The sequence below is a fragment of the Notolabrus celidotus genome, chromosome 11 (assembly GCF_009762535.1).
Source record: "Notolabrus celidotus isolate fNotCel1 chromosome 11, fNotCel1.pri, whole genome shotgun sequence".
NCBI classification, from domain to species: domain Eukaryota; kingdom Metazoa; phylum Chordata; class Actinopteri; order Labriformes; family Labridae; genus Notolabrus; species Notolabrus celidotus.
Window position 1 is genome coordinate 13,139,970 of NC_048282.1, and position 14,184 is coordinate 13,154,153.

A 14,184-nucleotide genomic window follows, 5' to 3' on the forward strand; every position below is an offset into this window, starting at 1 on the left:
AGGCAGGCTGCACCAAACTGGACCAACTGATGATGATGGCATCGACCTTTGTTGAGTTCCTCAGGGAGAGGACCAACATCACCACCACCAGACTGGTCCACAGGGTGGTGGAGGAGGTGGGCTGAGGGGAGCGAGTACAGCTTCCCCTTCCTGTCTGTTGGGTCTATGAAACATACTCAAACACAGCTTGAATGTGCATAAAGCAATACTATGTACTGTTGTATGTTGCTTTTGTTTGTGGTTTGTTCGAAAAACAAACACACATGTATTATACCCTTGTTGCCTTATGCCCCATCTGCAATCTCTCTAGCCACAAGACCAAAGATGACAGGAAAGAGGAAGAGAAGGGAGCAGGAAAAAGTGCTGCAAATGCAGCTAGAGCAACTGGAGGAGTGTAGAGTCCAGTTGCAGCAGACACCGTCTCGGGGGACAGATCAGTATGTGTGGTTTGGACAAACAGTGAGAGACCTCATTAGGAGGTTGCCAGAAGATCAGAGAGGAAGGGCAATGAATGAGACGCACAACCTTTTGTTTCAGTGGCAGGAGAGCAACATGAAGAGACAAATGTAGAGCATGGACAATGTGCAATTGGGTCATATTTGATAGTTGACCTGTAATTTAAAATATTCATATTGTGTTTAAACTATTTCCCAACTTTGCACTAAAATAGTGTTCATTTAAGTGTTTATTTTTTTGTATCTTAAAATTGTAAATAATTGAGAGTGGTGCAGAGTTTGAATCTGTTCACCTGTATTTCTGTCTGAATGATCAGGTAAGTGTGTTATTTCTCGTACAGTGTTGGCTGTCTCACAAACCATTAGTAGACTTGATTTTTGTTTCCTGGAGGAATGGCGTCTGCTGAGACGCCGCCTCTGACTACACGACAGAGAGTTCAGATAGTCCCAGGCCGAGAACTCAGCTGCAGCTATGCATGCTACCAGGGCCGTGGAGGTGGAGCTGCAGTAAACTTGAGCAGGTAACTTCATCCAGCTGGGTGGGACTGTGGGAAGACTCAGATCAAATAGCTGTGTCAGCAGTACACTCGCAACGTCACTAAGGACATGACCGGATCTCTGAGGGATTGAAGTTGTGGAGCTGCAGAGTCTGGCCGATGCCACAGGAAATCAGGGACTGTTAGGCTGTTTTCGAAACAGCTTGCTACATACTACTTACTGATGTAGTATGTAGTAGGTACTGCATACTACTTACTGGGTGCGATAGTAGCATGTAGTATGCCTGCCAGTTAGCTGTTATTTTGTAGTATGCTGGACCCGGTCTGGTCGGTGTCCAGTCTGGAATGCGGTAGTAAACAATAGCCCAGCTGGTGACACTGCTATGCCGCAGCATGTACTTGTGGTCTGAGAAAAAAATTAAAAGTGTTTCATTTAGATTTTCATAAGTGTCAAAGGGATGAAAATGAACCTGTGAAATGTGTAATGCCTATAAGGAACTAAATTAGTCAGTGTTTGATTCACATCACAGCACTTTATATGTAACGGAGTTGGAGGTTGTTTCCATGCATTAATTTGGCATCACATTACATTATCATTGTTATCCTGCCTTAATTAAAGTATGTAACTTTTCTTAAATGTTAATGTTTGAATCTATCTTTGTGTTGTTTGATGTTGTCATTACTTCCCCTGCAATGATTGCCGCATAATTAATAGAGGGGTCTATCTCCCCGATGCTGATGAGCTGGAGGGCATAGGGGACGGCTTTGCCCATCTGGCTGGCTCCCGTGCCTACAGCAGAGTGGCTGGCAGCATTGATGGGACACACATCAGGATTAAGCCACCTGCAGCAAACAAAGAAGACTTGGTAAGACTACCATTACCAACAGGTAACCTGAATAAACAATGCCACTTCATATTAAATAATTGCTTTTGTTTCATATCAATATCACCAACTGCAGATTACATTTTGTCTTTTCCACAGAAAGCTTTTCCACTCCATACAGCTGCAGGTGGTCTGTGATCACAAATGCCGCTTCCTGAATATATTTCAACATTGCCTTTCCTGTTGCTTCATCGCTGCAGGGTATGTTTCAGGACCAAGATGTTTACCTGTCTGGACTTGAATGATATTGTACAAAGTGTTTATCCTGGTTCATCTTGATTATGTCTCCATTATTGAAACCTTTAAATTATTTTCACTCTGACAGAGAAACAATCGCGTTACTCCTGTTATTGATAATGAAGATGAGTAGGATGACTCTCAGAAAAGTCCTGATGATGAAGATGAGCAGGATGATTTTCAGGAAATTCCTGTTGAAGCCAAAGAAGAGGCTCTGGAGCCCTACCAACCCATCCCAGTGGTGGCAATTGAAGGCGAGGACGAAAAAAAGATCAGGAGGAGAAGAAAGCAACTGCCGTGCTGCCTCAACAGACTCTTGCGTCTGCCTCCTCCAATCCAAAAGTAGTCATCAAAGACTCATCCTGAAGATGTGACATTTCAGAGCCTGCAAAAAGGTAAGACCACAGTCCTTTTTTGTCTCTTCATTATCAGACCAAAAAAGATAACAAGAGCAGGGCTGGGTATCAAACCTCCAGACTCTTATGGTATCCATCAAAATGTGTGTGAGGCACAAAGTGTCAGATTTGTGTGTAGCAATGGGAACTTGAAAATTTACAGATTATACATTACTTTAAATGAGTTTCTGATATTTTAATCAATACAGCTAGCTAACAGTTAGCACAAGTCTAGTACGCACAAGCACATCTTTTCTTTATGCTTAAAAATAAAGTTTACACAAGCAGGAAGTATTCTAAATTTAAAAATCAACTAATACAGAAGATAGGGCCTAAAATAAGACCACAAAACTAAAATGCTGAGTTGTACTGCTCGCTGCCAGCTTTGACAGCTATTAACTGACTACTTTCAACGCTTGTCATTAAAACAAACTTTAGTATGTTTATTCTAGCTTTGTCTCTAACAAAAAGTCAGAAACTTAAGTCTAACAGAGAAACAGTGTGAAAATCAACAATGTTTAAGATAGTTTTGCAGCAGGAGATGCTGTAGCAGTCTAAACTCCACCACACAGGATTATCTCTGAGTGAAACTTCTCCTATGCTAATAATGCTAAATAACCAGGAGGGGGCAGTGTCATACAAAATAAAAGTACTTCACAAAACACAGATCACAGATCTATAAAACATTTTTATCCTAAAGCTGGTGCCGACAATAGAGATGTAATGTATATGTATGGATTTTATGTGCTTTGGCAACAACATGTCTTTGTTCATGCCTGTAAAGCAAATTGAATTGAATTGAATTGAAATTGACTAGCAGAGGTTAAGACTGAGTGAAAGAGAGCGCTGCTGGACACAGAAGTGAAGAATTAAAGAAGCTTTTGATTGATTAAGACACAAATTTTGTTCAAATAGCAAGTGAAAATACTTTTTGTTTCAGTCTGTGAGTAAAGTCTGATGTTTAAAAAGGTGAAAATTATCTTACTTCCTTTGCTTGGGATTATTTTCTCATGTGTAATAATATGGAAGTATCAAGGATTTTTCTGCCAGTAAAGGGAAGTTTTAAATTGTGATGGAAGCAAAAATAAGCTCTAAAAGTTTGCATCAACTGAGAGCCAACTTTGTGTTTTTGTGATGGGAAATGAATGTGTTTTATTGCTTAAGTCCCTGAAGACAGTCCCTAACCTCACCCATAGTCTCTGCATGCCTCAACTCAATAATCCCAACCTTAATCTTAGTTATGATTTCTGTTGTGCAGGAAATAGACTTCTGAGGGGTTGCTATGGAAACTGAGTAAGTTTTGGATGAATATTTTTTATCAAACATGGAGAAGCAGAAAGAAGGACACATGCTGATCACAGTCTTTGAAGGTTAACACACTCACAGGCTTTATTTTTGTCCTAACTTCCTGTTACATTAAGATGATCTCTGTCCTTGTCTACAGTCTGTCGTCATTTATCAATAAAATAAAACTGATTAAAGAAGTGTTTATTCTGTCAAAATGTTCTGGAAGTCAGGGTCAGCTGGCTGAGGAGACTCTCCTCTCAGTTATTCAGAGCATTGTGACAAGTTTTCCATGGTTACAGAATTTGATGGCTTTTTTTTTATAAAAAAATATTTTGCCCAGCTTGGCTTAATAACCTTTATTGGAGGTGTTCCTGTGAGGAGGCTCTTGCAGGTCTTTGTTTGGATGTTCTCTATGGGGTGTCGGCAGGACAGGTTTAAAGACGGATGTGAAGATTTAAAGCCAGACTGAAACGAGTTCATCAAAGTTTGAAGATTTCTATAGAGCAGAAAAATAACTTCTCCCTGAGGTAATCTCTCTCTCTCTCTCTCTCTCTCTCTCTCTCTCTCTCTCTCTCTCTCTCTCTCTCTCTCTCTCTCTCTCTCTCTCTCTCTCTCTGCAGAAGAAGCAAGTTTGACTTCAGCTACAATGAGATTGGTCAGTGGGTCTGCAGCCTAAAGATTTGCAGGGATCAGCAGTTCAACTGGCTGGGGTGAGTAGATCTGAATTACCTGAATCCACAACTTCAATTTATGCAGCTACAAATGATCCTCAGTTTGTGTTTGATCATTAGAAATCATGATAACATTACTCCACAAACTTAAAAAAAAAAAAAAAAAAAAGGATCCCAATACTTCTGACCTGTGCTGGCATGGTTGCAGTGGGATTGGTACACTTATGCACTTACTGTGGTCTTGTCTGATGGTTGAAAGATTCTGGACCCAGGTAATTGATACTTTAAAGCTGTTAATGAATGTTCATGTCCCTAAACGCCCTGATGTATGCTTACTTGGAAATGCGATGGACAATATACAGCCAAGAGCAACCCAACGCATTGTTGGTCTAGCTTTTATGTCTGTAAAAAGGACAATACTTCTAAACTGGAAAATTCAAAAACTGGACTGCTTCAATATACATAACTGGTTTGCAGATTTTTTGGACTTGCTATCAATGGAGAGTGCAGCATTAACTCTCAGAAACCATAACACACCAGAAGCCCTATGGACTAAAATCAGGGAAAAGTTTAAATTATATATGCATCTAAGATAATTGTGATCCTAATAATAATAATGAAAACTGTACTAATGTTGACTGTGGCCAGTTAGTGCACATATTGTGTACCCCATAGAAACAAGGCTTTCTTTGTTTCTCTTGTGTTTTGTTTTGTTTCTTGTGTGTTTTTGTGCGTTACTCTTATTGTATATTAGGTGTATTGTCTATGTCATTGTCTTTCTTGTTATTTGGAAAATAAAATACAATTTTAATACATAAAAAAAGAAAGAATGAGTAAGACGGGAAAAAAAAAAAAAATTCACGGAAAGCGAATTGGAGGCGCTACTCGCTGAAGTGGAGGCGCGCAAAAATGTGCTCTTTGGCACGCTGTCCCCCGGCATAAGCAACAAACGCAAGAGGAATGAGTGGGACAGTGTGTGTGAGGCTGTCAATGCTGTGGGGTCAGAGAAACGCACACAAGCAGAAGTGAAAAAGAAGTGGTCCGACATCAAGGTGGATGTGAAGCGGAGGCTGGCTGCCCACCGCCAAATTGTGGCCAAAACAAGCCAGGGAACAGGAGAAGAGGGGCCCATCCCATTTGAACAGAGTCACTGCAATTGTGGCTGACACTGCTCTCTCAGGGGTGGTGGGAAGACATGTGGGTGACTGATTACCCCCAAGGTAAATACCTATGTATATGTGTAACTCACAACAAATGCGTTCATACAGTAGCCTGCTCACAGCCCTATAAGATAGAGGTTCATGTGTAAATGCTGTATGTATGGTATTTGTAGTGGCAACTTTTAGAAAAGGCCTGCCTGTCCACAAAGCTGACCAGGGGTCTCATTTATAAAGGTTGCTTACGCACAAAACGGGGCCTGAAACTGGCGTACGCCAGTTTTCACGCCAAGTTTGTGATTTATAAAAACAAACTTGACGTGAAAATGTGACTACCGGTAAGCAAACTCGGACCCAGGCGTAGGTACATTTTAGAGGCAGGGGGAGATTGGCGACGCAGTTGATGAGAGGGAGAACTGAAGTCAGATTATATATTGAATCGTTTTACCCATAGATTTTGTTCTTAATTTAGTACTAAACCTTAAAATATCATGCAAAATCAACAAAGGAAACATAGAAATCAATATACGTTTTAGTTTTTGTACTGAATGTTAGCCATAACTATTAAAAAAGCTCTTTCCGATGTAAAACATAAGCAAACCCAGTCCTCTAATCAAATATTTTATTAGCGCTGCAGCTCCGAGCGCACAGCTGAGGGACGGGTAGTATGTAACATAGTTTGCAGGAAGGCTTTCCGGTAACACAGTGGCCTACATATATCAGCAAATAAAATATTATTTCGCACATGGTTTTCGTATGAAATCGATGCAGTGACCACAAGTCTGATGTCACACATACAACCAAATTCAGAATGAGATCTCACAGTTGGGAGTAATTGACCAAAAGTAATTGTTGCAATCATTCTGGCAAGGTGTGGAGCAATCAGTCTGATTTGTGGTGGCATATAAAAGCTGCATTGAAACTCATGCATGCGTAAATCTGCACGATGGATGCACTGGCATTACTGGAGGACGTCGCCAACGGCAGAATTCGCAGAGAACGGGTATTTAGAGATCACTCAGATTTCTTGGCCCAAGATGATGACTGGCTCATAAGCCGATTCAGATTTCGAAGAGCTGTGCTCCTGGATCTGTGTACTGAATTGGGCCCTGGGTTGGAGAGGGAAACCCGACGAAACCATGCCATCCCTGTTCCCATACAGGTGTTAACCACTCTGGGTTTTTTGGCAACCGGGTCATATCAGCGGGAAATGGCTGACAGGTATGTGTTTGATATTATTCCCTTAAGTATTGTTTACTGCCCTGAAACATCTATTGCAAATAATACTATATTATATTTCCAGGTCGGGGATATCACAGTCGTCCCTCAGCGCGATGATGCCTGCTGTCTGGACTGGCATCATTAATTTAAGTAGTCGTTATATTAGATTTCCCTACACTGTGGAAGAACAGGCCAACATTAAAAGGCAATTTGCAGAAATGTCCGGTTTCCCAAATGTATTCGGCGCAATTGACTGCACACATATTGCTATACGGGCTCCATATGAAAACGAATATGTATATATAAACAGAAAGCATGTTCATTCAGTCAACGTGCAAGTAATATGTGACCCGAACATGGTGTTTGAAAATATAGTGGCAAGATGGCCTGGCTCAACACATGATTCATTCATCCTGAGCAGTGTAGGCAGGAGACTACAGGCAGGCACTGTGCCTGATGGCTGGCTTCTTGGTAAGTAAAACTATCTAATTGATTACAACTATTTAAGTCATGTGTTTAATTGCTCTTAAATTGTCTTGCAGGTGATAGTGGCTATCCCCTGAGGCGCTGGCTCCTCACCCCCTTCCAGAACCCATAGAGCGAAGAGGAAACGCGCTTTAATAACATTCACGCTCATGCGCGCTCAGTTGTGGAGCGTGCAATCGGCCTTCTAAAATGCTGATGGAGGTGTCTCGATGCCTCTGGTGGCAAGCTATTATACCACCCTACAAAAGTTTGCAGGATTGTGAGGGCGTGTGGGGTTCTTCACAACATGGTGGTTTGTGATTTATAAACGGAACATTGCCTAAAGTTTGCGTGCGAACGGTTTTATAAATCAGAACTATTTTTGGCGCAGTACGTACTCCTTTAGTAGGGATTCTACGCACTCTTTTATAAATGAGACCCCAGATCAGTGAATCTGGCTCTCATTCTTGTCCTTTCCTGAATGTCACACACTACTCCCCTCCACTTATCTCTCAACTTGAAAGGATGCTTGGAGAGAACTACCTTCATGTTAGTAGGGCTATCCATTTCCTCAATATATTCCATGCTGTCAACAGTATTGCAGCAACTACTAAGGAACACAGCAAACCTAATAACTGGCCAATTCAGAGCCTTTTTCGATGTAAGCGGAAGCGATAGTGTACTCATTTCCAAAGTGATTGTTCAGAAGCTCCTTGGCTTCTTGATAGCCTTTGTCAGGATGCATATGTGAACAACTTCGAACAAGAACCTTAGGTTTGCCTCGAGTAAACTGCTCCAGGAAATGCAATCTATTTGTAATGCTTTCTGTTCTTTCCTCAATCCCATGCTCAAATGCTTTCATGAAGAAACCAAACTCCGGAGGATCTCCACTGAAAACTGGGATATCCATTGGTGGAAGAGTAGACACTTCTGTTGCTTCACCAAAAGCTCAGTAATGTCGTTTTGTTGCTGCATGACATTAAGCAAATCTCCAATATCAGCAACCCTGCTTTGTCCTGTGTTATGCTGTTTGCTGGAACTAGCATTCACTTGATAAAGTCTGCCGCCTCTTTCTGGACTATTATGAAGCCTGGTTCTCTGTGTAACATCCAGCTGACTCCTTTGGCGGACGTCTCCACGGTCTGACTGCACAGTCCTGCTCAGATGAAAGCACACATGGTAGCACACATGCTCAGTTGCTCCCATTTGGCAGCACCAATTACCTGCAGCATGTCAATTAAAGGCACATACACTCAAGTAGCTCTATGGCTCTAACAGTATTTTTTGGTTTGAAATCTTTTGAATTTAAATTTAAACATGCAAGCATATCAAAGAGGATATCAAAGACTTTGACTCATGTTTGATTACTCAATTTATTATTTTTAAAACACAGGAGAGGACACACAGTGGCAGCCACGTGCAAAAGACTCGGAGGATTCCTCCACCATCCCCAGCGTCTCTGGCGCCAGTACGCCGCAACCACCAACTGCTGCTGCTGCTACTGCTGCTGTCCGCCCGACTGGCCTTGTCCTCCACTGTGCTGTGCTGGAGTCACAAGAAGAAATTGTTAGAGCAGGAAGCGGCATAAATGATGACCTAGATCAACTAATAGGCATCCTCACAAATATTGGTGAATCAATAAATGCATTGGTGAATAAGTGAATTCTGCGTCCTTGCCTCTTTTACATGGTTGAAATCAAATGTTGCCAGGCCCGAATGGCCTCCTGGGTAGGATGCACATTCTGGTTCGTCGAGTAGGGGGATATGCTGCTCTGGCAGTGGTATGGCATGCCGTGTGCCACATTGTGGAGGAGGCACACCTTCTCAGGACTGTACAACAGCATACCCCCAGTCCTGTCCAGGCAGCGCCACCGTCCCTTCAGCAGAACGTTTGTCCTCTCAACGACTCATCAAGTGCGGGAATGGAGGTGATTGTACCTCCGCTCTTGGTCAGTCTGAGGGTTGGTGAGAGGGGTCATCAGCCAGCTCTTGAGTGGGTAGCCACGTTTGCCTGGGGTCAGTTGAAAGCAGACAAAGTAAACTGGATTTACATTTTCCATTTGTTAATTTTGTACACTACTTACATGGATCACACATGCAAATTAGTGCAGAAGTGCACCGGGGAAAAGGTGAGGCTGATTAAGACATTTCACACTTTACGCACTGGGTTATTAACATGAGTACTTTGCACACAGACACAATCAGGGGCTTGTTAGAAAGATCTCAAACTGTAGTTTAACCAGCAAAAAACACTAAGTCACTAACTTTAACCACTGACTAGTAATGGTGCTGTGAAGATGGGATAGAATGTGGGGGTGCACATGCTCAGTGGGCATCACGAGGATTAATATTAGGACGATTACACGAATAAATTTGCTCAACAAGGAGCCACCCATCGTGCACAGTGACAGCTTGTAGTCTGTTCCCAACATGCTGTTACTCAGAATATATGAATCGTGTGCTGAACTAGGCCACCTCGTCACATTGTTGGTTAATTGCATTTGCGTATCACATATAATCTGTACATTGATTGAATGAAAATGTTTCCTGTTGACATATACAAATTCATCATGTGATGGATTTTTTATAGCAATGTGTGTGCAGTCAATAGCTCAAATTACATTGGGAAAGAGGTCTCTCACTGCAAATTGCACTTTGATATTGATCTGTTCAGCTGCATTGTATGGGAATTTGATATACCTGGCTGACATGCGGATAATTCCGTCCAACGCGGCTGGCATGGCTCAGCTCAGGGTCAACTGGCACAGTCCTGATCAGTCAGCCAGCTCCCAGTTGCTAGGAACCCCAGTGTGGTCATTACCTGTATGGGCACAGGCAGTGCATGGCTCTTTTGTTGTGTTGCGGTCCAAGGCCGGACGCAGCTCTGAGCACAGTTCCAGGAGGATTGCCCTCGGGAACCTAAAGCGGCTGATGAGCCAGTTGTCATCATGTGCCAGTAAATCATTTCTGTCTCTGAACACACGCTCACTTCGTATTGAGCCATTTACAATGTCTTGTAATATTGTTAAAGCAGCCATTGTTTTTAACCGTAGTTTTTGCACCACTATGCGCATGCTTTTATATCCACTCATGTAATTGCAGACACGTGGCTGTGTTAATTGTTCATCAGTGTTAACTGTTTCCCAGCATCACCTCTAAGTGTCGGCAAAGGATCAACAGCTGTAGAAACGTGCGTACGCCAGCCACGAAGTTGGTGTGAGGCACCGCACATTTCCACAGTCATTTCACTCTTGATACATCTGAACTTTGCAGTGAAAAAGTGCGTACGCCACTTTTTTGAGCGTGCACACCTTTGTACATGAAGTCCTTGGTCTCTGTGGGGTCTGCTCCTCTTTTATCCTAACCTCTCTTTTATCCATGTGTGATTTTAATCTCAGCATTTAAACCTGAATAGAGCCAGGGCTGGTTTTTATGGAGGTCAAGAGGATGAATGTTATGTTTGTACAGGAGACCCACAGCACCGTAGAAAATGAATGTGAATGGCAGGCTTTGACTCATGTTTGATTACTCAATTTATTATTTTAAAACATAGAAGAGGACACGCAGTCGCAGCCACGTGCCACAGACTCGGGGGATTCCTCCACCATCCCCACAACCTCAGACTGCTGTTGCTGCTGCTGTCCACCCGACTGGCCATGTCCTGGACCATGCTGTGCTGGAGTCACAAAAAAAAATCTTTAGAGCAAGAGGCGGCATAAATGATCTAATTGGGAGGTCATTTTAAGTCATAAATCCAGTCTTAGTGCAGGGGTGGGGATTTTCTTTCTCCAGATTTTTTTACCAGTTTCCTTTTCATTTTGTGGAAATCATTCCAGGTGTTTTAATGACAGTCAAAGCTTTTTAAATGTCTGTGAAACAACTGATGGGCTGAACCCCATTGTGTTTTTAAACATTTTAAATGAGACTGTTAAAAAGTGTAATGCTGATGATTTTATATTTTGAGGAGGTGATTTCATCCAGTAGGATCACACAGATTACACACACCACCTGTGTAACGTGTGGAGGGTTCTTACTCATAGACAATACACCTGGAGTCATTACATAGACAACTCCTTATCCTTAAAAGTGCGTAGAATCCCTACTAAAAGTGCATGTACAATGGCATGCATTGAAAATATGACCATCAATTTTCTTTGATGCGGGTGTGTTAATATGTTCTTATTTAATGAAATGTTGATCTGACTTCAGTTCTCTCTCTCTCTCATTGCCTGCGTTGCAAATTGCCCAGCTGCCTCTGAAATGAGCGTACACATGGGTCAGAGATTGCTTACTGGTGCACACTATTCCTGGTCAAGTTTGTTTATTATAGATCACAAACTTAGTATACAAATAGGCATACGCCAGTTTCAGGCCCTGTTTTATGCATGCCCAATGTTTATAAATGAGACCCCTGGTCTGGGGACTGCTGTCCTGATGTATCCTGCAGCAGTTTGCTGGACTTGGTTTTTAATGGATTTAAAGAAAGTGGACACATCTTCTTTGCTGGTCAAAGAAGCTTGGTGATTTTTAGCCCTGCACTCGTCTCTCCTCTGTTGCTCTCACTAGAGAGGATTTTTTAACAAAGATGATCTTCAAACTAAACTTTAAACATTAACTGACTTCAGACTACCATACAGATGGATAAAGGTCTGAAAGAATGAGAGCAAGCAGAGCAACAGACTCTCCTCCTATTCATGAGTCACTCCTGAGGAGGGATTAACTTCACCTGTGCTTGATTACCCATCAGCCAGCACAGGTCTGTGGGATGTTCCTTTCAGTGGCTCTCACTTATCAAATGTGCGTAGGATCGAAAACATGGGCTGTTTTTTAATTGGCCTGCTAAATACTACCAAATAATGTAGTAGACAGTAGAGATTGCCTACTTCATACTGTGTTTGAATTTAATATGTAGTATGACTGTTCTGTATGATTTGTGTTGTAGTCCGCTGAGCCAGCCGTCACTGAATTTCTGGTTTCGGAATGCGGAAGTAAGCTACGGCCAAGCTTATCGCAAAACTGCTTCTTTAGCATCAATTTATGATTTAAAAAGTTCGGAAGTGGCTTATATGTAATTTAATAATTTTCACAGCACACAAAAACTGAGTGCACCCCTCAAAAAAAGAAGAGGAAATAAAAAGCGGAACGAGCGCTGTGCATTGTGGGAAACAGTACGCGAGGCAGACTGGTCCAATGCATACTGTGAAATAGATAGTTTGTTTTATTTTTACATCTCATCATCTTATTATTGAGACTTTGTGAGAAAATAAAAGTGGTTTGAAAATTTAAAAAAATCTGTCTCTCTGTTAGTCTCTCTTTCTGTCTCTTTCCCACTCCGTCGGCTCTCTTTTGTAATTATTGACTGAGAAGGACTGATTTTATGTGGAGAGAAAGGGGTCAGTCACTTTAATCTTTGTTGGCTCTGAACAGTTCTTCCTCCCAGGCCTTCTGAGTGCTTGCACAGTGCAGTGAAGAGCAAAGCCGATCTCTGTAATACAAACACACACCTTTGTACCATCTCAGCCTGTTAACAGGGTCTCATGGAAAGCTGACATTGCAAACATGATGAAATGCTTTCAGTTGACTTGTTGATCTCAGAAACACAACAGATATTGTTGATGCTGTTTTTATTGAAACCAAAAGGTGAAAAGTTATTTTTATTTTTGTCATGCGGCAATTTCGAAGATATTGAGATTAGGAGTCTTCCAATGAGAGGTACAGCTGACTTGATTGGCAGGCGGGAACACTGTAGCTTTTGGCTAGGAGGCTCAAAGCCCGCCCCTTTATGTCACAATCACTCAACAGCAGCAATATGGCAGCCGCAGACGTTTGGCCTTAAAACTGCTTCAGAAACAGATGGGTGACGTCACCGATACTACGTCCATATTTTATACAGTCTATGGAAAATACATATAAAGTTGAGTTAAGTTCACATTCCAAAGAAACTGACAATTAACTAAATGCTGATACAGCAAGAGATCAAAGTGATAATCACAAGGGCCCTCATTTATCAAATGTGCGTACGACAGAAAACTGGGTGTACGACCATTTCCACGCAAAGGTTGGCATTGATCAATCCAGACGTGGGCAGAGGAAACACCAAAATCCCACGCCATTTCTCAACTCGTGTACGCAAGTTTTCATGTTAGGGAGGAGTGCGGTGCAGCAAAGTAAATTTGTCTGTGCATTTATAGACAGACATACCAGAGGCTGAGAGTCACCACGTTTTTTTTTTGTAGCAATTTAAAGGTTTGGCTTCTGAATATAAAGAATAACTTATATTAAGGCTTTTAAAAGTAACATATCATGGATAGATCAATTAGTTTTTTATCTAAGGATTTATAAATCAAATGTTTAAACTTCAGCTGAGGTTCAACTTTCTAAACCCACGCTGCTGACTGCTGCAATGATTTTTGTCCAGACGTGTTTTTTCTGACTTCCGTAATTGCCTAATTCAGGCTGCCAAACAACACAGTTTTATGTCTCTCTACCTCCGTCGCTGGTGATGTCAATCTCCAGGTCAGACAAGTTTCCCTTTTTTTGCCGTAGAGCATCTCTCCGTGTCGAATATTCTGTGGATGATCCTGCCTGCACCGTGAACTAGGGGTGTAATATTTAAATGATGATTGTTCTCAGCCGCCACATTTATCAACACTTGATCAGGCGTACGCTGTGATTGACCTAGATACACACGTTTCATAAACGACACGTGGACCTTATCGTACGACGAGTTCTGCACCCAAATCTGTGCTTGTTTCTACACCAGATTGATTAATGCGTTACAGCTGTGGCGAGTTGGTACACAAAGTTCCTGGGGGTACACATCACAGACGATCCCAACACCTCCGCACTCGCCAAAAAAACCCAGCAGAGACTGTACTTTCTAAGAAGGCTGAGAAGTACTTCCCCACTGATATG

General features: G+C 42.0%; 1 protein-coding gene across 1 annotated transcript; it reads left to right on the forward strand.

Moving 5' to 3' along the window:
- Positions 1 to 5,998: 5,998 nt before the first annotated feature.
- LOC117820869 (putative nuclease HARBI1) lies at positions 5,999 to 8,918 on the forward strand. Its single transcript, XM_034694787.1, has 3 exons — positions 5,999 to 6,804; positions 6,887 to 7,275; positions 7,347 to 8,918. The coding sequence occupies exons 1-3, from the start codon at positions 6,530 to 6,532 to the stop codon at positions 7,400 to 7,402; spliced, it is 720 nt and encodes a 239-aa protein (XP_034550678.1). The 5' UTR covers positions 5,999 to 6,529; the 3' UTR covers positions 7,403 to 8,918.
- The last annotated feature ends 5,266 nt before the right edge of the window (positions 8,919 to 14,184 follow it).